The sequence below is a fragment of the Cicer arietinum genome, chromosome 8 (genome assembly GCF_000331145.2).
Source record: "Cicer arietinum cultivar CDC Frontier isolate Library 1 chromosome 8, Cicar.CDCFrontier_v2.0, whole genome shotgun sequence".
NCBI lineage: Eukaryota > Viridiplantae > Streptophyta > Magnoliopsida > Fabales > Fabaceae > Cicer > Cicer arietinum.
Window position 1 is genome coordinate 24,801,388 of NC_021167.2, and position 22,540 is coordinate 24,823,927.

Consider the following 22,540-nt stretch of genomic DNA (forward strand, 5'->3'; position numbering starts at 1 on the left):
CATATAATTTTTTTTTTTGTGTGTGTACAACTCAAGTATCTTAACCATTGTTTATAAGGGTCAATATTATAAAGAGTTACAATAATCACAATAAGGACCAATTATGTAAATGAATTGTCTTCAATAGTATTCATAACACTTCCAATTAGTTGCTTAGTAATGATAAGTCTCATTAAAATTTTACTATGAAAAAATTAGTGAGAAATAAAATTCTAATTAAGAAAAAAAGAGTACAACATCATATATCAGAATTGCTTTATTAAAAAATTTACCATAAAAATTTAATAGAACAAAATTATGGTGAACGAAAAAAGAATACATAATGTATTTATTTTTCTCTTTCGTGTAAATATATTATTTTGTGTCAAATGATTGAAGTTTGAACTTCATCAATAGTGGCCACATCCTATTGTATACTTGGAAGTTCTTGAGTTAGTGTTTTATTTTATTCATCTTGGATATTTGTTACGAGTTAATTAGTGTTTGTATATTTTTTATTCAACTTTAGTCTTTGTTATTTATATTAAGTTATAATTATATTTTGTATCTTATACCTTAGACTCCAGATAGTTTATTAATATAGCTCTTTGATTTATTAAAAATAGTCAAAGATAACTAGTCATCGGAAAAAAAAGATAACTAATATTATTTGTCCATATTATTTTCTGACATATTTTTATTAGGTAATATTTAAATACTTTTTATGTTTTTATTTTTAATGAAAAATGATAGAATACATCATAATATCCATTAAACCTGTCATAACAATAATAATTATAAATCTAAAATGGACCTAATTATGCATAATCATGTTTGCTTAGATCTATGATTGTATCTCTAGAATCTTTATGAAGCTTTGAATCCTTATTCTTTTTTCCTTCGGGGCAGTCCTTTTTGAAATACTTTCAATGAAAGGATTTGTAAAGATCATAATTTTTTTGTTTTTGTTTTGTATTTTGTTGAATTTGGACCTATGTTTTTTCCTTTTAGATGATTTCTACACTATTTCCCCTTATTACATTCAAACTTTTCTGCATTGCTTATGGTCTTATCTTCTTGCCTTTTATGAAGATCCTTTGTTCAAATTGCATATTTGAATTTTGAATAGTGATAATGAATTTTTTCTCTCTATAAAACGGTCACACGAATAGGGACATTTTCAAAAAATTCGACTGGTGGAGAGAAGAGTTATATACAATAAATATTTATGAAAAAAAATACATCAATCAATAAGCAATAAAATAATGACTCCTTATCACTAAATACAAAATGAAATATTACAAAAATTATACAGATCTGCACAGGGTTTTGTCATTTGTAATACCACCAACAATATGTTTAATACTATTAAAAACATTCTTGGTATGTATATGACTTTGATTATGTATAGGATATAAATTGTGTATTGCCCTCACTAAATAAAAATTTAAACTATGAAAAAGCTTCTCTCTTATAAATTTATAAATGTGAAGCTTTTAATACAAAACTCTATGGAAAATGAATTCATTAATAATTAGACAACTAACATTTTCCCCTATGGTAGAAATTTAAACTAATCCATGACCGAAATATCCCTAACTCAAACTTTAATTTTTCTGTTATCCAAAGAACAAAAATAGCAATTCATGTGTGGTACATGTAGATTAAGTAATGACATTTATTTTACCAGTTCATTGCAATGATGTAAGAATAAGTAATTTTTATAAACATTGCCTCCAAGATCTTCATACTACATACATTGGCTTATACCATATAAATAAAGGGTAACAAATAGAGAAGTTTAAGGTGCAAGTAACATAATGAAGTAGAATACAATAGAAATTTATACAATCTTTAGCCACAAAAATCAGGCTGATGGTTCACTAAAACTTTCATCGCCTAATTGTGACTGTACCCTAAACTCTATATTTGGTCAAACAATTCTTAGTGCATCATTGCAACAGCCTCTTGCACAAGAGGCTGTGTAACATGCACAAAATGTTCAGCTTCCCTCTCCACTTGTTCCCAACATTTGTTAGCACTTTTCCCTTCTTTCATCTTCTTCACAAATGACACAAACTTTCTCCAATTATCAGGTTGAAACAACTCTTGGTTCATCCTAAGATATGTGAATGCACACATCTCTGCATCGTCTGAGTTACCTTCAACATTCAACTGAGACGCCTTTAAAATCTGTTCATGAGCATGTTCATCATACCGCGGCAATGCATTTTCACCGGCGAGATGGACTTTCGCTTTCTGGGTAGCTAAAGCGACTTGTTTCACAAGCTTCTCGGGGGCACAAAGTGCGTCTTGGGGCTGTTCGTGATCACGCATTTCGATACATGTGAAATTGAAAACAGCATTGTGACGAGCCAACATTTGAGCGATGGGAAGGTAGCCATCACGGTTACGGGTGTTGTAGTATCCTGCTGTGAGCTCAGGAGCATGAGACCTTGTTCCATAATGCCAGTGAATGCCAGCAACTTTGACTGATATCTTAACACCAGTGTTGTCAAAGATTGATTTAGCTGATGTGAGAATTCTCTCACCATGGTTCAACAGCATCTGAGAGTACCATGTGAGGAAAAATTCGCCGTACTCACTGTCCCAGCCGCCGCCTTCTTTGCGGAAAAAATTAGTGTCTTCTGGCCAATTATTGTAGTGGCCTGCATCAGTAGGGCCTGTGCTTCCCCAATTATGCTTATTCGCAGCTTCGGCTGCTGCTTGTAGGCTACTCAACATATACTGCATTGAAGTAAAACTCATAACATGAGACACACAAAGCAAAGTGACACTTAAAAACAAGTAAAGAAGAAAAAATGTTAAGAAGGGTGAGGAAAAAAATATAGATGTATAAATATACCTTGTCATAGCATTGGAAAGCACCAATTCCTGGGAATTTCCATGTGCCATTTTGCTCTGGGTATGATGGATAGCGAAGTTCGCCGGCTGGTCCCATCCCAACTTGAATTTCCTGAATAGTGACAATGATAAAAGTTCATGTAAGAAACTATACATAACACTAAGTTACTAATAAATGACATGTAAATAACTTAATAAATGACTTGTAAAGAACATTAAGTGTATGTTTTGATTGATGGTGATTTGACAAGATCAAATTATGTAATCAAACTTTTAGTAAAAACTAAACTTTAAAATTGCAACAACAAAATCATGGTGCTGCAATGATTCTGTAATTTCAAATATGCACTAAGTCACTATGAGTAAGATTAATTTCAAAGATCGCATTTTCTATTAAATGTAAAAAATTCCATTTTGTTTTACTTTGTTCTCTTCTTCCAAATTTGCACATTTTCATAATTTAAACTAAAAAAGAAACAAAACTGGATAACACACTTATCACTAAAAAAAAAGTAGGTAGTATTGTAAATAATGGGAGAAGGTATTCACCACAATGGTATCACCAAGAAGGTGCTTGAAATTATCTCTAAAAGCACGCATGAAATCAGCATAACATTGAACTGGAGTTCTGCCCTTGAGTACTGGCAAAGTATCACATCCAAGTGATACATATTCATAGTTTCTTCTTCCCCATTGATCAGTGTAGGCAAGATCAGGATCTTTATTCATCTCCTCCACAGCCCATTTCGGCAAGGGAATACTGGAAAACATAACAGCTATCCATAAGCCCATAAACAATACATAATATGTCCAAACATAGATTAATTTGTTGTTAAACTAATGGCCTGCAGAAAAAGTATAAGTAAAATTGCATAATTATGTAATAAAATTACATAATTGAACATTGAATATTTAACTAATCGTTTTATTAAATGACACAATTTTCGAACTACGACGTTGAACACGTGCTCATGGGTCTCTTACTATTAATGCAATTAAAAAACTAGAGAGAAGATAAACGTAGTAACTGGCACTGGTTCAATTTCACTTCCCTCCCATGTCTTCTTAGTTAAATTGATATCATACTACACAGGGCATGATTAATTCCATAAGATTGATACTATTCTATCAATTTTGTCTCTTTCTATCTTTTGAGTTAATGGCATGTGCGTGTGGAAGGGGTCTATCACTATCACTTGTATGTGCTTGAACTCAGCATGAATTTATCAATTCTACAGCAAATCAAACATCAATCATACACTAAAAATAGAACCAAACATCTTCATATGATATACATATGATACAGCACTTGTACAAGCAGATGCCATTCATTCATAAAATAGAGACAAATTGATGGAATTGTAGCAAAATTGATTACAAAGGTGCAGCTAGAGTTCTATGAATTCTCAAATAAAATTGATTTTGATATATTTAGAATTCTTAAATAAAATTAATTTTGACTTATTTTAGAAAATCTCAAATAAAAAATTGATTTTTAACCTCAAATAATTTATTGTTGAATTTATATTCAATTCAACTTTCTAATAATTTATATGTTTAAAATCAGCTACTGTAACCGCAAAACCAAAATACACACTTCTAAAGTCAAATTATCATATTGTATTCTCAAGAACATATCTGTTGAGATCCAAGTTTAAGTTACAGTAAGCCAAAAAATTGAAATTCTTATTCTGACACAAACATAAGATTCATAAGTCTAACTGGAGATATTGGGCCCACCCACTAATCTCATCATAGCAAGTCCACTTTTGTAGCGATGTGATTCATGTGAATTGGTTTTGGTCTAATCTTACGTAAGAGACCCCTTTTTCCATCACGAAACCAAACTCTTCATAGAAACCACAAAAGAAAAGTAGTCGTTGCATACATAACACGTCTCTTTTGTTTTCTTTTGATAAACTTAAAAGTCTTTTAACGATAATTAATTTATTTTATATAAATAATGAGCTTACTCGCCAGTTCCCAGAAAAACAAATCATGTTAATTCGAAGTTCATCTTAGTGATTAGCGTACTTTTGATTGATTCAATTTTGAAAATATTGGAAATAATTTTATCCTACTGCAAATATTTAAAAAACAATGCCAAATTGTATCAAATTATCCCAAATTTTAAGTTGTATATTAATGTTTATTTTCTTATTATACCATTTACTATTAATGAGTTTATCTTCTTTTAAATCCATTAATTATTTTTCAATATAATTTCTTTCCTATGTAAATCAACTAAAATTCTTAATTTGTGTCCAATTGTCGAATAATTTGTGTGCAAGTATCGAAGAAACTTATAATTATAATTTGAGAGGGGATCAAAAGTTACTCTCTACATCTCTATATATAAACAAGAAATAGTTATAAAAAAATTGAAGTATTTAACTCAATCTCTATATATAAACAAGAATTAGTTAAAAAATTGAAGCATTTAACTCATTTACGAAGCAAAATAGTAAGTATACAAGTGAAAACAAATTAAATTTTAATTATTACAATAAACAATAATAGTCAAACAATAATGTACAATTCTCAAGATCCAATTCCAAGTTCCAACTAATCTTTCCCCATTCAAGTCGTTCCCATCTAAAAGAAACACAAAAGCAACATATACAAACAACATGAAAAAATACCAAATCCAACCCAAAAACTCATGGCCTAATCTTCACATCACAAAACCACATACTAATAATTTCCTTCATTAACGATCGATTTTCTCACTGTGATGTAAACTTTTACGCATTCTTTAACGATCGATTTTCTCACTGTGATGTAAAAGTCACTTTTACGCATTCTTTTGCGTAACCGTTAGAAACCATACAGTCAACAATGGTTTTGTTAAATTGGGGCTGTTTTTTGATTTAAGGTTCATGCTAGTTCATATGCTTCTGCTTCAGATGTTCATATGTTTCTGCTTCAGATTTTAATTTAGGGTTTTGTTGAATTGGGGCTTCAGATTTTAATTTAGGGTTTTGTTGAATTGGGACTGTTTTTTTTTTATTTAATTTTAACAATTAAAGTTTATTTATAATAATGATTTTTAACAATTATATTAAGAATTTTTAAAAATATAAATTAGATTTTTTTATCAGAAATAATATAATAATAAGTTTATTCCACGTAAGCATCTGCCACGTCAGCTTTTTATTGACACGTCATTAAAAAATGACAACTCATCATAATTTGGACTCAAATTCTGTTTGGGGACTAAAGCTGAGGAGAAATAAAATGGGGGGACTAATTTCAATTTTCACCTATAATAGGGGGACCAAAAGTGCAATTAAGCCTATTTCTTATAATTTGAAGAGTCGACAATTTTTTTAATTTTACATATAAAAATGAAAGTAGTAATGAGTCAAAACAAAAAAGAAGTGAAAATAGTATTAAAAAAACCATAAAATATTTACTAAAAAAATATTCTTAGAAATAAAATAATATCATTTGATAACTCTCAAAATCTAAAAAGACCAAATGCGCTACAATGGAGCCATATACTATGATATAAATGAAAACGAACTTTTAGTTTTTAATTAAAACTTAATTTAATTTGTTATTTTCTATCACACTTTATTTTTGTTTGAGGGTAAATATGTCATTTACAAAATAGCACTATTTCTTTCTTTTCTCTATCTATCCCAACCAAACAAGAGAAAGTTTCTTTCTTTCACTCTCTTTCTATCTATCTACTATGTATACATTAAATATTTCCTGTCGCCAGAATATTAAAATTATTTAATATTTATTAAAAAAATTTCTTTCTAAAGTTCCTTGTGAGTTTGTGACTAGGAGATAATACTTTTTAGAATAATAGTTTAAACTTCCACAATCACATTAGAATAGAAAATAGCATTATTATTATTATTATTATTATTATTATTAAAAAATGATAGTAAAATAATAGCAAGCGAATCCTAATTAAATAATTAACAATAATAATTATGCTAAAAGAAAAACGAAGAAGATGAAGAAAGAGAGACTTACGTGACAGAATCACCGACGTTACCACCACATTGATGAAACGACATAACCGCCTGAACTTTAAGTCCATGCTTCTTCGCCATTTCCATAAGCTCTACATAACCTCCCCAATTATATTCACCAGCTTTCTCTCTCTCAACCAATCCCCACCACACATCCATCATCACACCTTCCACACCAGCACTCTTCAACGCCGCCATAGCCGCATTCACCGCTTTCTTCCTATTCACACTGTTCGTCATCGTCACGCTATCCAACGGCATCATCACGTACACCGGTACTCCATTCCCTTTCACGGATCTCGATCCCGCTTTATGTTCCTTCTCCACCGCCGTTTCTGATTCAATCGTAAAAGCTTGACACGCCGCTGTTAGATCTGGCCGGATTCCACCTAACACCGGCGACCTACACGGACTTACCGGCGGTGTTAATCCTTCCGCGATAACATCTGATCTACTCGCCTTCACGCGGAGATTCATCGCCGGTGATTTCCACACCGCCGCCGCGTTCACCGTTGATGTTGTTTCCGCCGATGTTGTTTCTGACGGCACTGGAGTTCCGACTAGGCTTCCGATCTGGTGAGTCATACTTAATGCCATTTTCCTTTTCTTTCCGAGAAAATATATAAAATTGAATTAAAAATATTTAATTAAAATTGAAAAACATATGAAGCCGTTTATTTTATTTTTTTATAGTGTAAGAGCTTAAAAGTTATAAGAGAACTTGAAACTTTTTTTTTCTTCTTCTTTCTCTGCTGTTTGGTACGGTTAGAGTGATTAGAAGTGAGGGAAATTGAAAAAGAGGGAAAGTGCGTTTTTATAGAGAGGAAACAAGGTTGAGAGGATAAGACTATAATAGTGATTCGGATTTGACCGTTTGTTTTTTGACACGTGTCCTAGTGTTGCGTGTCGGTATTGAACGGTTGAGATGGTTGGATTTTGTTGAGGGAATGGACGGTGAGATTGGAATTACGCGTGAGGATTCTAGAAAAGACGATACCGAAAGATCCTTTATTGACACGTGGTGGAAAGTGACGGGTCACGTGTCGTGACCGCGAGTAAGGTAAGAGAGAGATATTGGGAGGGATGGATAATCTGAGATTAAAGATTTGGCACGTGTACAGCTATAAACCAGTAGAAACACAGAAGGAGATCTATTTCAAAGACACTCATGTACTTCACATGATTAGACTTTTATCTCAATTTAATTGGAAAATGGATTTGATACACTCACCGACTAAGTGTACGCATTCACACGATTAATAACCATGTAGTCAATTGATTGATAGTAGACAATTTGTTTACTTGGTGTGCATTGTTATTTTAAAAATTGTTTAATTGTTTTTTTTATGATGATTCATATCTCTACTTTTAAGTAAAAATTGAAGATTTTTCATGTCTTTATAGTTGAGATATTGGTGACATTTTATATATGATTTTTTATTTTCGAGATAGGTCGTCACTACTTTTAAAGATTTGAATAATTTTCATGTATTAATATAATAATTCTCCACCTTAAAAGTTGTCTTAATTGTAATATATTGTTTATGTAAAAAATTTAGATCATCGTCCAGTCAAAACTAATTATATAAAGTAACTTTTAAAATAATTATGATTCCAATTTTTTAATTATATAATGATTATGATTGATTAAAAATGTTGCGATTGAATTTAAATTTTAAGGTGTGGGATTTCAATGCATGAAAAAGATGATGAATTTTAAGGTCTTATAATTTGATTAAGACTCGCATGTTCAACTTAAAAGAATGAATTTTGAGTTTTTAGAATTCATTGAAATTGTGGAGTATTAATCTCTTTTTATGACGAAACCAAATCATCTATCTTAGTGTTATTATTTTTTGTCATTCTTAGATGTGAGAGAGTATTGTAGGATGATATACATACATATTGAGTTGAGTTACAAAACATTGTAATTTTATTTGATGATAAATGAATTATATTGAAATGTTTTCATAAATATAAGTAAGAGATACTAAACCACGTAAACTATCATGTACTTTCTTATTCATTTATTTGTGGTGTATGTGAGCGAGATTTTTCTAACAAAAATGTGTAATATATATAAATTTAAATTAAATGTTTTTTTTCAACAAAAATACAATATGATGATGAGAAATAGGTATGTTTTTTTGTTGTTGTCTTTTTCTACTTAATTTGATATGAGCTAGTAGTATTACGTAAGTGTAAATATATATATTATTTTGGAAAAGATTACTGAAGTGTAACTTGATTTAAGATAACAAATCTTTCGCACGTAGACACATACATTATTGATTGCATAGACACCTATTAATAGTGCAAAGACAAATTGTCAAAGTTGTAAGAAAAGTGAAAGACTCTTATAAGCAAAGCAACATTAGTTATGTACTAGCATTCCATTATTGTTGTTATTATTTAATTTAAAAATGAACATTTTTAAGAGGTCACAAGCAAAGTGAATATAATTAGTTGTACAAGCATTATAGTACAACCGTTGACAAAAGATACCTAATCATATCTATTATGGTACAACCTGTAACTTTAATGTTTGATCTGATAACTTTTGACGTTTCTTCCAATATCTCCATGCAACCTGAATTTGGGTTGCTGCAAGGGATCTCCAATAAGGTGATTCATACCTAATATAAAATAATGATCATATGATTATATGTCAGAGCTATGAATTTCAAAACAGAAATAGGATTTGTGAGCAGTAGTGACAAACATGTGACATATATTATATATGGATGATAATAGATGTCTTGCGGTATGGGTAAATCTTATACTTGTGGGCAAATCAACCATTTGCAATTTCATAATATCAAATATTATACTTGTGGGCAAATTTTAATAAAAATGAACCTTTCTAACAGTCTCCAATAAATATATATTTATTTTATTTCTGTTTTGTAGACGAGATCATAAATACCATTAAAAATTATACACATAACTGCAATGTCTCAAGTTCGGAGACATATTGTCCAACTTAATAATTTTGGCATTTGTTAGTTGAGCTAAGATTTAAGAAAATTAAAGACATAGGTATTATCATTAAATAATGTCTTAAATTGATTAAGATTAATGTCTGAACTCATTTTTTATTTTTTTTAACTTTTGGCTCCAAGAGAATTAGTCCTACTAATTCAAAGTTTAGTTGAGAGATAAGTTGATCCAACCAAAATTCAAATCCGTGTTGAACGATTTGTCTTTAATTGAAGTTCAATAATTACTTGAGTCTAATCAATCGGTTATTTATATGTGAACTCAAAACCAGGAAAAAGATTCAACAAAACAAGAAATGAATTACCTTAAAGGTCCTTGAACAAGCACATTCCTAAAGGATCTCATGAAAATGGTTGTGACTTCTTCAAGATCTGCAGCTCTGAGTGAAAAAGCCTCAACATTTGTTAAGCACTTTACTGTCCTGTTGCTAAGCAACCTCTGTCCTGGAAGCCTTACTTTTTTACCATCTGCAAGAGAAAACATATTAATGAACCATGTTTTCTCATATGGTATTAAGGGCAATTATGAATTCCACTATTTTAAAAACTTTATACACTTGTTTCAACCAATTTGGATGAACTCATCAAGAAGCACTTTAAGAAAACAACAGTTTTTTTTGTTTAGTTTGAAGTTTGCTTCTCCATCTTAATTTATTTATAAATTCTTTCATTTACCTTCTCTGTAAACATTAATAACCTTACAATGATTTTTTCTTAAGGAATGAACCATAAAGTTATTTTAATTAAGACATGATTTTTTTATTATTAAATTTAGACAATTTTTGCGACAACTTTTTAAGTGGTTAAATCAATTCAAATATTTGGTTGATTAAGTTCTATAAATGATTAATAGATATACTAAGTGTCAAAAACCAATTAACCATGGATGTAACTTCACTAACCACAAATTGGACAAGATTAATCACAATAATCAGGCGTTTAACAACATGTAGATTTGAACAACCAAAAATTATAGTTAATCACGTTCAAATTGACAGTTCTTAAAGTTACATTGATAATTAATGGATTTTGACACCAAAATATATCTATTAATCATCTACTAAATAAATGTAAGGAAACACATATATAAACTGCCTTAACCACTTAAAAGTCAACAAAAGTTGCTACAAAAATTCTCAAATTTGATTTTTCAAATAACTTAAGAAGCTAATATAAACTATAAGCTATTTTTCACCTTTGCTTACAGAAGAATGTTGAAGATACCATGTTAGAAGTTCTTCACCACAAGCATCTCCTTCAGATAAAGGAACTGCAATTCCATTTTCTCCAATGCTCTCCAATTTTCCACGCACAACAAAAACCATCTTCCCAACTTCACCACCATAACTCATAATTCTACTTCCATTTATATATGTCTTCTGTCTTAGTCTCTCACAAATAGCATCCAAAATAGGCTCATCCATCAGAGAGAAAATTCTAATCTGCACACACATTACATTCTCAGCATTGCATACAATATTAATGCAAATCAAATTATTGTTTAGCTATGCATTAATTGAAAAAAATAAAAAAATACTAATGCATACTTTCTTAATAAAATTGAAGAGATGACGCCTTATTTCGGTTTGAAGATCTTCTGGCAAATTCTCAAGAAGTGTTTCTTCATTCACTCCTCTTGTTGCAGCCCAATTATATCGTTCGGCCTGTCGCACTCTCCTGCACAAAATTTATATCGATCGATCGATCGTACAATGTGTGTGATCCATAATTTCATGTAACATATTTTCCTAGCATTCAGTCTTTATGTTTGATTTACATGCATGCTTGCATGAATTTGACAGATGCTTTTTATTGACAATGAAAGTGTGATTTATTACAAAGAATTGGAGCATTTTATTGCATACTTTCTTAGATTTTCAGGTAAGCGACGATGCCTCATCCATTGCTCAACATCACGGCTTCTAAGTAGCATTTCTAGCCTCCTGCAAACAGCAAAGCGACGATGCCTCATACAAATGATGATTTGTGATTGATTGACAGTGTAAAAAGTTTTACACTTAGAATCCAAATTATTCTCAAAAAATAATGCCTACATACAATTATCATGATATAATATTTATAGAGGACTTTTACTAATCCAACTTAAATATCTGAGTCCAAAATAAAAGCAATATGAATCACACATTAAGTATATATAGTCAAACTTTAGAGGTATGCTGATATATATTATTGAATTACAACTCATAGTTTGATACATTACATTTATAGGATGGCTTTCATTCATCTGTCTGCAATAGTTTAATAAGGGAAACAACATTTGAGAGGAGTAAGTTCTACCTCCTTCCAAGACCTTGGAGAAAGTTTTGTATGTTTCCAATGAGCAGTGAAAAAAGCAAGAGTCCCAATCCTATGATGGCAATTGCAAACATGACTTCCCATACAAAATAGCTTGGGGTTAGACCACCAGCCAGAGTACTGATTTGCTGTAATAAGGATCACAATGGGATGATTGATAAGAGATCTCAATCCATTCATATGCTATTAGTGAAGAACTTAAGTTAGTGTAGGACCAAGATAGGCCTTGATATGATATTAAAGCATTCGTGATCAAAGTCCTAAAAACTAAGAGTAGAAATAGGTCAAACCGTCCATCAGAAAGAGATGACCTAGTCTATACTTTCCCTAAACCAGGCCAAGCTTATTAAATAACTAGGTCAAAAACTTATTTTTCTATATTATTCTCTGCTCGCAACTACAAATATAGGATCATATATACTTTTTTCCTTTTTATATTATCCTCAACATGCAACTGCAAAGATCAATCTTTCAAGGATTTGGAAATTGTAACAAATTTCAGAGTTATCTCTCTCATATAGTGAATTTTCACACGAACAAGTCAGGAATCGACTTATGACCACATGCTTAAGAGATCCGGTTTGTTTACCATTTGTACCATACCAATTCAGTGGACAAAATATACTTGATCACTACAGAAGGAACTACAACAACAACCAAACCTTATCTTACATAAGGATCAACTACATGAATCAAACGACGCCATAACGTTCTATCATAAGAAACTAAAAATGAAAAAAAAATGAAATGCTAACCTGCAATCCCCAAAAATGAGAATACACATATTTGTTGACCATGCTAGTTTCAATAGTAAGTGGAACAGCACTGACATAGATTCCATAACGAAAACCATTAGGAGAAGGATTCAAACAAGCAATGGCATCTGAATTGTTGTTCCACATAGATGATGTTTGGCCTGCTGCAGACTGGTTGTTTCCAGTTCGACCATGTCCACAGTCAATGACATCAATGCATCCTTTGATGTTAGACTTACTGCAGGCATCTCTCAAACATTGATTAACCCTCTGGATGAATTAGAAAGTTAATAATCAAACATTAACCTTTATTTACTAAAGCAAATTTATCAATATTTATAAATCAGTTAGAAAGATTAATCTATGAGCACATATTACTAAAGCATGGATACTGACACGAAAACCGAACACAACACTGACACGCCGATGCCTGTAGTAGTTTGATAAAATGAATTAGTTGAACGTAATTAATATGACAGTGTCGTGTTGGTATCAGACACCGACACATGTCAGACACCGAGACACGTCTTCGATCAAAAGTGTGGTACTAAAGAGATTACTAGTATAGCATACTATCAAATAAAAAGAAAAAAAAAATTGATTCACCTGTAGACCAAAGAGGTACCAGCAAGAGCCAACAACATGGCTGGCAAGCATAAACATGAGAAGATTTATAATGAAATTAGCCCATGCTGACTCAAATATGAATCCAGTTGGAGACCTTCCATTTAGCAGAGTCAAAATCCTAAATAGTCTTGGAATGTACTGCACAAGGATCACTGCACGTAGAAGATTCTTAGCATAATTTGCTCCTGATAAACCCAAGTGCCTTGGTAAGACAGATAGTATCATTATCTGCATGCACATATTTCACAATATATATGTCATATGAGAAGTTTGATGAGTATATACACATATATAGTTGCATCTTCTATAAGGAAATGGAATGACATAAATACTTATAATAACAATAGACTTAACTATCCTTAATATAATATATTATCTAACATCACCTTCAAATTCGCGATGCAACAACAAGGAGAATCCACAGTTTGTCAATCAAGAAATGAAAATATTTTGTGGAATGAGTTTCCATGAACAAGTCAACAATCGGCAATGAGGAAAAACCAAATGTTAAAGTAATGGTGTCATCGTGAAAGCGATGACGTGTAGGTGACATTCAATTTCAATGTATTTGGTGCATTCATGAAAGACCAAGACATGAGCGATTTGATTAGGAGTCATGTTATTAGAGTACATAGGTGTTGGGCTAGAGAGGGATACTCATATGAGAAAGAAGCCAACATAACCATACCACTTTTGATGTGGTGGTTGTCATAGCAGATACTTACTTTCTATAGAAGAGCAAGAGAAAATGTTTTGCTTCTTACTCTTCCTAGAAATGAGACAATCTCCTAAAAACGAAAATTTGCAGTAGACTTACGATCAGTGGGATCACCAGCTTAATCAACATCAAAGTAAACACACAACTCTAAAGAAATAGATAATAGATAACGAATTCATCGAAAAGAAGACAAGTCCACAATGGAAGTAGAAGTTGTGGTATCTGAAACACTCAGCTCATCTAAAACTTCAACTATGCATGTAAACGACATGCCCCAATCAATCTCTCAGAATGTGTATTTTGCATATATCAATGAGTGGAAGAGAATATAACTGAATGAAAACACATGTAATTCCACTCTTTATGGTCCAATTCAACAATATCATGTAATCAAATATAATTCCATACAATTTATGAATATGACATGTCAAAATAATAAATCTCACACTAGGTTGTGAGAAAAAATCCTGAAACTTGTGAATAGAGAGACTAAAATTCCAAAATTTAAAAATGTGGAGACTAAAATTATTTTAAGTTAAAATAGGAGGATAAAAAATACATTTAAGTTAATTTATTTTCTTAAAAGTACAAATTAAAAAAATTTATTTAATAAATATATGTTCCAACACTATTATGACTTAAGCCCATAAGAGGAGCCCAACCCAAAATATTAGTTTAGTTGGTGATAGAACTTCATAATTTAAATACTAGATTGATCTTTCTTCTTTATTCAATTTGGGTCTCATAATTTTGTCACTTTCTTTAAGAGCCAACATTCACGTCATCGGCTTTCACTCTTTCGACATTAACCCTATAAGTAGTATTTTTTGTAGTCTAACTTTCAACAAAAACATAAATCGTTGTGTCTTAAGTTTATTAGGAGAGCTCAACTCAAAAGATTAATTCATCAAGTAAAAGAACCTTGTGACTTTAGTACCAAATTGAACTTTCTTTTCTCCTCAATATAAGATTCTTTACAAACACATTCATGTACACTTAAAACTAGTAGTTGATAAATTCAGTCAACAATAGTCCAAAATACTCACACCAAACTTAATGTATGTTTGAATTGAATTTGGTCAAATTCAAATTAAAGTGATACCGTGATTTTATTGGAGCTCCAAAAAAGTGTATTTCTTCAAAGTTAATATAGCTAATGTTGCAATTAGCCTAAGGACAAAAGAAAAAGTTTGCATAAGGAATAAAGGAAAAGGAGAAGAAAAAGTTTGCATAAGGAATAAAGGAAAAGGAGAAGAAGTTTACTTGAGGAAGGGGCAATACAACAAACAAGTCAACAAGAAAATAACTTTGCAGGTAACGGACAGAAATTTTCTTGGGATCATCAACTAAATCTCCAGCACCAACCACTCTTGACTCTGGTGACACATAGGCCAACCTAAACTGCAATTATGCAATTAGATATAGTTGTTTAAGCTTTAAATCATCAAAAAGAAAGGGTCACATACATATGCACACATACTACTATTAAACATTTTTAATTGACACATTGATTATCATCAAAAAGAAAGGGTCACATACATATGCACACATACGAACAATAGATTATCAATAATTAATGCTAGAAACTAGTCTATTTATTATTATCTGAGTAAATTAAGGCGATATAAGGTTAACTAGGAGAATGAAGTGAAGGAATTAGGGAGTGAAGTGATAAGAAAATTGTGTGTTCGATCTCTACCTTCAACAGAATACTACAATATTAACGATACTAATTACTAACATTAGTCTTTGCAAAAAAAATATTTGAATAAATTAATCATTTCATTATTATTTTTTCTTCAAATGTAATTTACACAAGGTAGTTGACATAGCATGGTTTATTGTGACTAGGAGCTGGATTATATTTTTGCTACTAAAAATTGGCACTAATCTATGAATATAATAATTATCTCAAATTAAACATAAGAGGAGGTATATGCTACTGAGAAATTACCTGGAGAAGAATGTTTAAGAAATATACAAAATCATTCATGCTTCTAAGTAAAACAAGTGTTTCTGTCATTGTCCAGTTGATAGCAATACAATTAAAATCCTGCATACAATTAATTGGAAAATGGAGTGTAAATTTGCAAAGAAAAAAGTAGCAGGGCAGTATTGAAATCAACAAATTACAAGATTTTTCAATTAAATAAAAGATTCAAATGACATTCATTGTCAATGCAAAACTCTTTTTATACTGACATCCAATAAAAATTCTTTGTTTTGTCGTGTCATTTTATATTCGTATGTTTATTTTGAAATTAGTGATATGATATGAAAAAAATAATAGTTTTCATTGAATTAAAGTGTAACATTATTTTACTATGTCTGTGTAAGTCCATTGAATTCTTAAATAAATTAGAAAAAGAATCATACCTTCTGGACATATATTAAGAATAAAAATAATGGATCTACAAAAATTGCCACCATGCAAAAAATGGCCAGAAATTTGTTCCATTGTTGGACAAGTTTAGTGTGAGGATTTATAACTCCAGGAACACATGAAGAGCAAAAAGACAAAAGTTTTCTCCCAAAACCCTTGGCATCCCCATAAAGAGCATTGTGGAACTGCAAATGGAAAAAGTTAATTTAGTCCTAAACATGTGAATTCAAAATAGTTTTAGAATATATCGGAATTAAAAAAAAAATTGAGTGAATTTTTTATTACTAATTTGATATACTAAATTGATTAACAGAAGACACATTTGAAAACTAAATATTTTTTATGCAAAGATATTCGAAGATCAAATTAATTAATAAAAATACATTTAAAGACTAAATTGACTAACGATATAAACTATAGTAACAACTTCTAATATATTTAAAAATTAAAACGACTATATCTTGGAAATGTTCACAACAAGATCAAGTATAACAATGATGCAGTAAACTTTGTCCCAGTGGCCTTTGAAACAGAATGCTTTTCAATTTTTATAGAAATACCATTGAATATCTTGTTGTCTAACTATAAACATATGAATATGATTAAATACAATAATGTAGGCTTATAAAAAATAATACAATAATATATAAATGCAAAAAGCCACAACTACATAAAACCATATTTATACACACATGAAAATTGTAGGCTACATAGTAAGCACATGTACACTATAGTTTAATTAAGAATCTCCAAAAAAAATTATTACATACTAAGCTTATCAAATTAAGAAGAAATAATTGGTATATTCTTTCTAATATTAAATATAAGTAAAAAGGTACGTGATTTAGATCAAATATATGTATCTTTTTTGTTTGGACTAAATACATGTATTTATTTATAATTAGGCTTAATTGCAGTTTTTTGTCCTTCTATTTTAGTTGAATAACGAAAATAGTCCCTTCATTTTATTTCTCTTCAGTTTTGCCTCCCAAACAGAATTTTGGTCTAAAACTTGATGAAGCGTCATTTTTTTTAAGTTACACCACACCATTTATGATCATATACCTCAGGTACAATTGTTGCATCACGAGTTCTTGAGACATGATGTAGTTTAAATAAATGCAACAAAATGACATTTCATCACATTTTGAACCAAAATTCTATTTGGGGACCAAAACTATGGAGAAATAAAATGAGGAGACTATTTTCGTAATTCAACTAAAAAGGAGAACCAAAATGCAATTAAACCTTATATTCAAGGTCAGAGAGAGATTGGAAATATTTTTAGGAAGAATGATACCTTGGAATCAAATTCATTCAAAGCTTTTGGACTTCTTTGTTTAGAAGCCTTGAAGTAAGTAGGGCAAGTAGTGCAATAAGGGTCATCACACATTCCAAGTAGGCCAGATTTTCCTAAGTGTTCATTTTCTCTATCATGGGTATTATTCCAATGGTTTAAAGGAGAAAAAATTTCTTTCTTGCACTTTTCAACTTTGTTTCCTATCACAACTACAGTTTGTTGCACAAGATTTCCAGTTCCATGGGCAGCATTTAGTGCAGCAACATGTTCCTTAACTTTGAGACTAGTTTCTTTCTCATAAGAATCCATTGAGATCAAGGGAGTAGAAATTGATGCACTTTTTGTCCTTGATATAGGCCTCTGGAAAATAAAATCCATTAAGTTCATCAAATAGTTGTGTGTTTTTCTAACATCATTGGCACAAAATTGACTCGTCAACATCAATAATAATTGTTTTTAAATATAGTAATTATATTTAACTATATGTATCATGTCGGATACCAGACACACTTTTAATCTAAACTGTTGGTGTTACATAAAGTATTATTAAATAACATACACAAAATATTACATAAAAGTGATATCATTTTAAAATCACAAAAACAGCCCAAAAAAGTATAATATAACAAAGAGGGCAGGGGTAAAATTGGAAAAACGGAAAATGTGACTCATTTCTTCACAAAATAGAGAGCAAGAATATATGGAATTTGAATTTGCTACATATGTCTGCAGTAAAGTTATGGGCTGATGACTAAAATCAGAATTTAAAATCTAAACCATCTTATTTTAATTGGACGGTCTTTATGTGTTTGACTGTAATGCAGTTGAAGACCGATGACTATTGTCAATCTGAGTCCGAATATATGTGAGACTCGCTATATATTTTTCATCTTCTCTCGCTATCTATGAGACATCAGTATAAAAGATTTCAAAAAAATTGTCATTTGATGATCAATTTTCATTATTTATGTTGGTCTTTTTCTTCCAATGTCTGTAGTTATTGGGCTACCTCCAAATCCATGAACAAATAATTATATAGTTAACAAAAATAAGAGAAAAATAAATTAACTTGGAATAAAAGAGTAAGACCTGGTTGAAGAGGGATTCTCACTAGAAAAATCTACCAACTATTTTCCTTTCATTCAAGTTTATTTATTTTTACTCAAACACTAATTCAAGTTAAAGCATGCATTCTTGGGAGCTTGTTGAACATTGGAAGAGTGAATAAAAGAGTGTGTATAAATAATAAAATATCAACAAAGTGAGAAAGAGAAAGTTGTTAAGGTGAAGAAATAGACAAAGTCAATTGTGATTTTGTTATGTACAATGATGGATCAACAAAGATTGTTTGATATCATCATGTGTGATAATATTAATAATTTAATGCTGCCTACTTTACTTTGTTATGAACGGTACGGCAATTCATTTAAAATTTTAGATGCAATTTTATTTATTAATAATATAAACTAGATTGTGACTCATTGAAATGAATTTTTTATTTTATAATATTGTAATAATTTTTATAGTTAAAATATTGATTCTTTTATTAATATGCTGCAATAGTATTTTAAATTAAATTAAACAAAATCAAAACATAACTTAAAAGCAAATATAATTTTATAGTTAAGTTAAAAAAACATGATATGTAGGTGAAGGGAAAATATCAAATATCAAAAATTAAAGATTAAAATTATAGCAATAACATTTTACGATTATCAACCACTTTGGAGTATTTGTAGACTTTATCTTGTTTGAGCTAATGTTCGTTCTTATTTTTATTTTGTTTTTTGTTTTTTTTTTATATTTACTACTTTCAATGCATAAACTAACATTAGAAGTTAGTTTCTATTTCTTTTTTCAACTTTTAATTTATTACTTTTATTTAATTTGTTTTGTTCCGATTTTTTTTATTTAATTTTTTTAATTTTTTTAATTTTTTTATTGATTTAACTTTAAACTTGAATTGTATTATTATATCTTTTGTGGTAATATAATATATTGTTGTTATATTTTTATTTATTAAAAATATAAATAAGAAACGGCAATGTATTTACCATGTGAAAAAGTTTAAAAACGAATAAAAATGTTAATTATTTATGCAATGAGTTGTTCTTTACATTGAATTGAAGACGGGAATAAGAAATTAAACTTGATAATTCTTAAAAAATAATTGGCTAAAAACATACAATTATAGTTAATTATGCTTAGTGTCTAAGTAAAGATGAGATAGGATACAATTTAATACCTTAGAAAAAGAATCGATATTGAGATAAATTTCAAACTTATTTCATATAGCAACATGAGGTAAAAAAATGTGTATAAAAGATATTAGAATAAATTTCTAGTGTGTAATCTATGTTATTTGATGTGCTTAATCACATATATATCCCTTTAAGATAAAGAAACAATATCTCTTTCATTGTATAATATGTATACAATGAGACATATAGGGAAGTTCCTTTAGTTAAAAAATTGGAAATGCATTTCTGTCAACAACAAAAAAAAAACCCAGAACTACGCCAAAAATGACATTTAACAGCGCTCATTTTACAGCGCTTGCTAAACACAAGCGCTGTTGTAATTATATTTTAAAAATAACGGAACCTATTACAACGCTTTTGATGCAAAGCGCTGTAAAACAAGCGCTGTAGTAGGTCATATAACGTTTGCGCATCACGTTATAAGGCTTTTACAGCGCTTGTCAAAAAAGCGCTGTAATAGGAAGCGCTTTCGCGTATCAGTTACAACGCTTTTTTCACAAGCGATGTAAAATACATGCGCTTTCATTGAATTTAACTACCTATTACAGCGCTTTTTTCACAAGCGCTGTAAAACACATGCGCTTTCATTGAATTTAACTACCTATTACAGCGCTTTTTTCACAAGCGCTGTAAAACACATGCGCTTTCATTGAATTTAACTACCTATTACAGCGCGTTTTTCACAAGCGCTGTAAAATACATCTTTCAAATAATTATATACGTTGGAAACCCTCATATCCTCTACATCTTTCAAATAATTATATACGTTGGAAACCCTCATATCCTCTACATCTTTCAAATAATTATATACGTTGGAAACCCTCATATCCTCTACATCTTTCAAATAATTATATACGTTGGAAACCCTCATATCCTCTACATCTTTCAAATAATTATATACGTTGGGAACCCTAATATCCTCTACGTACTGTGCGGCCATCTACGTTGTCTAAGGTATTTTTTACACATGATCTGTTATGTTTTGAAATTGTCAAAAATTGTCAAAAACTCATACCACATGATCTGTTCTGTTTTGAAATTGTTAGTTGATATTGGTTTCTTTTTGAAACTTGTTGATATGTTTTGAAAGCTTATTATTTTTGTTACTGCATTTATATAGGTGGTATAATATGGATAGGAAATGGATTTCAGCCAATCGATTGTCAAAAGAGTATGAAATTGGAGTGAAGGAGTTTGTTGAGTTTGCAGTGAAGAATGCAAAAGATCCAAATAGAGTAGTTTGTCCTTGTTTAAAATGTTGTTTTGGAAAACGTGTTAGAGAAGATGAATTAGAAGGACATCTAGTATGTAATGGAATTGATCAAAGCTACACATGTTGGATAAGACATGGTGAGAAAAAAAAAGGAAACATTAATTTTGAGAATAGTTCGACATATGCTTCAACTGACTTCGATACAGATACATATGAGCCGGACCGAGTTGATGAGATTGCAAAAGCAGTTGAAGAAGATCTTCGAGATTGTCCTAAAATGTTTGAAAGTTTGTTGAGTGATGCAGAGAAAGAATTATATAATGGTTGTACTAAATTCACAAGACTGTCAGCGATATTAAAGTTGTACAACTTAAAAGCGAGTAATGGATGGTCTGATAAAAGCTTTACGGAATTATTAACACTCATAAAAGATATGTTGCCAGATGATAATGAACTTCCCAGTCGAACCTACGAGGCTAAACGGATTTTGTGTTCTATTGGAATGAGTTACGAAAGGATTCATGCGTGTCCTAACGATTGCATTTTATTTCGAAACGAATATGAACTACTTAAGGCGTGTCCGAAATGCAATGTCTCTCGATATAAGAAGAAAGAATCTACTCCAGCAAAAGTCGTGTGGTATTTTCCTATAATACCAAGATTTAGGCGCATGTATCGCAGTGAAGAAGATTCAAAACACTTGACATGGCATGCAGATGAAAGAATTAGAGATGGAATGTTTCGACACCCTGCAGATTCCCCACAATGGGCAAAAATTGATCACGAGTATCCTGAATTCGGGATAGAGTCAAGAAATCTAAGACTTGCACTTTCTACTGATGGAATGAATCCACATGGTCTTCAAAGCATCTCACATAGCACGTGGCCTGTGATTTTGGTAATATATAACCTACCTCCATGGTTATGTATGAAGCGTAAGTTTATGATGTTGTCTCTGTTAATTTCTGGACCCAAACAACCGGGGAATGATATCGACGTATACTTGACTCCTCTAATCGAAAATTTAAAAAGTATGTGGGAGACAGGTGTGGAAGTTTATGATGGGTATAAGAAAGAATGTTTCAATTTAAGGGTTATGTTGTTCGGCATAATTAATGATTTTCCAGCATATGGT

General features: G+C 30.6%; 2 protein-coding genes across 2 annotated transcripts; both read right to left on the reverse strand.

Annotated features, from left to right (window-relative positions):
• Positions 1 to 1,679: 1,679 nt before the first annotated feature.
• LOC101508440 (beta-amylase 1, chloroplastic) lies at positions 1,680 to 7,623 on the reverse strand. The gene is made up of 4 exons (XM_004515191.4): positions 6,835 to 7,623; positions 3,394 to 3,604; positions 2,846 to 2,956; positions 1,680 to 2,727 (listed from the first exon to the last, which is right to left on the reverse strand). Exons 1-4 carry the CDS (start codon positions 7,428 to 7,430, stop codon positions 1,924 to 1,926), a joined length of 1,722 nt encoding a protein of 573 aa, XP_004515248.1. The 5' UTR covers positions 7,431 to 7,623; the 3' UTR covers positions 1,680 to 1,923.
• Positions 7,624 to 9,240: 1,617 nt separating this feature from the next.
• LOC101494147 (probable cyclic nucleotide-gated ion channel 20, chloroplastic) lies at positions 9,241 to 18,271 on the reverse strand. The gene is made up of 12 exons (XM_012711757.3): positions 17,932 to 18,271; positions 16,625 to 16,816; positions 16,203 to 16,301; positions 15,512 to 15,649; positions 13,510 to 13,758; positions 12,904 to 13,173; positions 12,131 to 12,276; positions 11,698 to 11,775; positions 11,380 to 11,509; positions 11,028 to 11,274; positions 10,138 to 10,300; positions 9,241 to 9,469 (listed from the first exon to the last, which is right to left on the reverse strand). The coding sequence occupies exons 1-12, from the start codon at positions 18,238 to 18,240 to the stop codon at positions 9,352 to 9,354; spliced, it is 2,139 nt and encodes a 712-aa protein (XP_012567211.1). The 5' UTR covers positions 18,241 to 18,271; the 3' UTR covers positions 9,241 to 9,351.
• Between the last annotated feature and the right edge of the window lie 4,269 nt (positions 18,272 to 22,540).

Bases quoted from the DNA above. Each gene is read 5' to 3' on its own strand.
- LOC101508440 (XM_004515191.4), bottom strand. From the start codon at position 7,430: ATGGCATTAAGTATGACTCACCAGATCGGAAGCCTAGTCGGAACTCCA. The intron at 3,605-6,834 runs GTAAGTCTCTCT...TATGTTTTCCAG, and splicing joins AACGTCGGTGATTCTGTCAC to TATTCCCTTGCCGAAATGGG. The intron at 2,728-2,845 runs GTATATTTATAC...ACTTCAATGCAG, and splicing joins CTTTCCAATGCTATGACAAG to TATATGTTGAGTAGCCTACA.
- LOC101494147 (XM_012711757.3), bottom strand. From the start codon at position 18,240: ATGGATTCTTATGAGAAAGAAACTAGTCTCAAAGTTAAGGAACATGTT. The intron at 13,174-13,509 runs GTGAATCAATTT...TAATTCATCCAG, and splicing joins GGTACCTCTTTGGTCTACAG to AGGGTTAATCAATGTTTGAG. The intron at 11,510-11,697 runs GTATGCAATAAA...AATTTTGTGCAG, and splicing joins TTACCTGAAAATCTAAGAAA to GAGAGTGCGACAGGCCGAAC.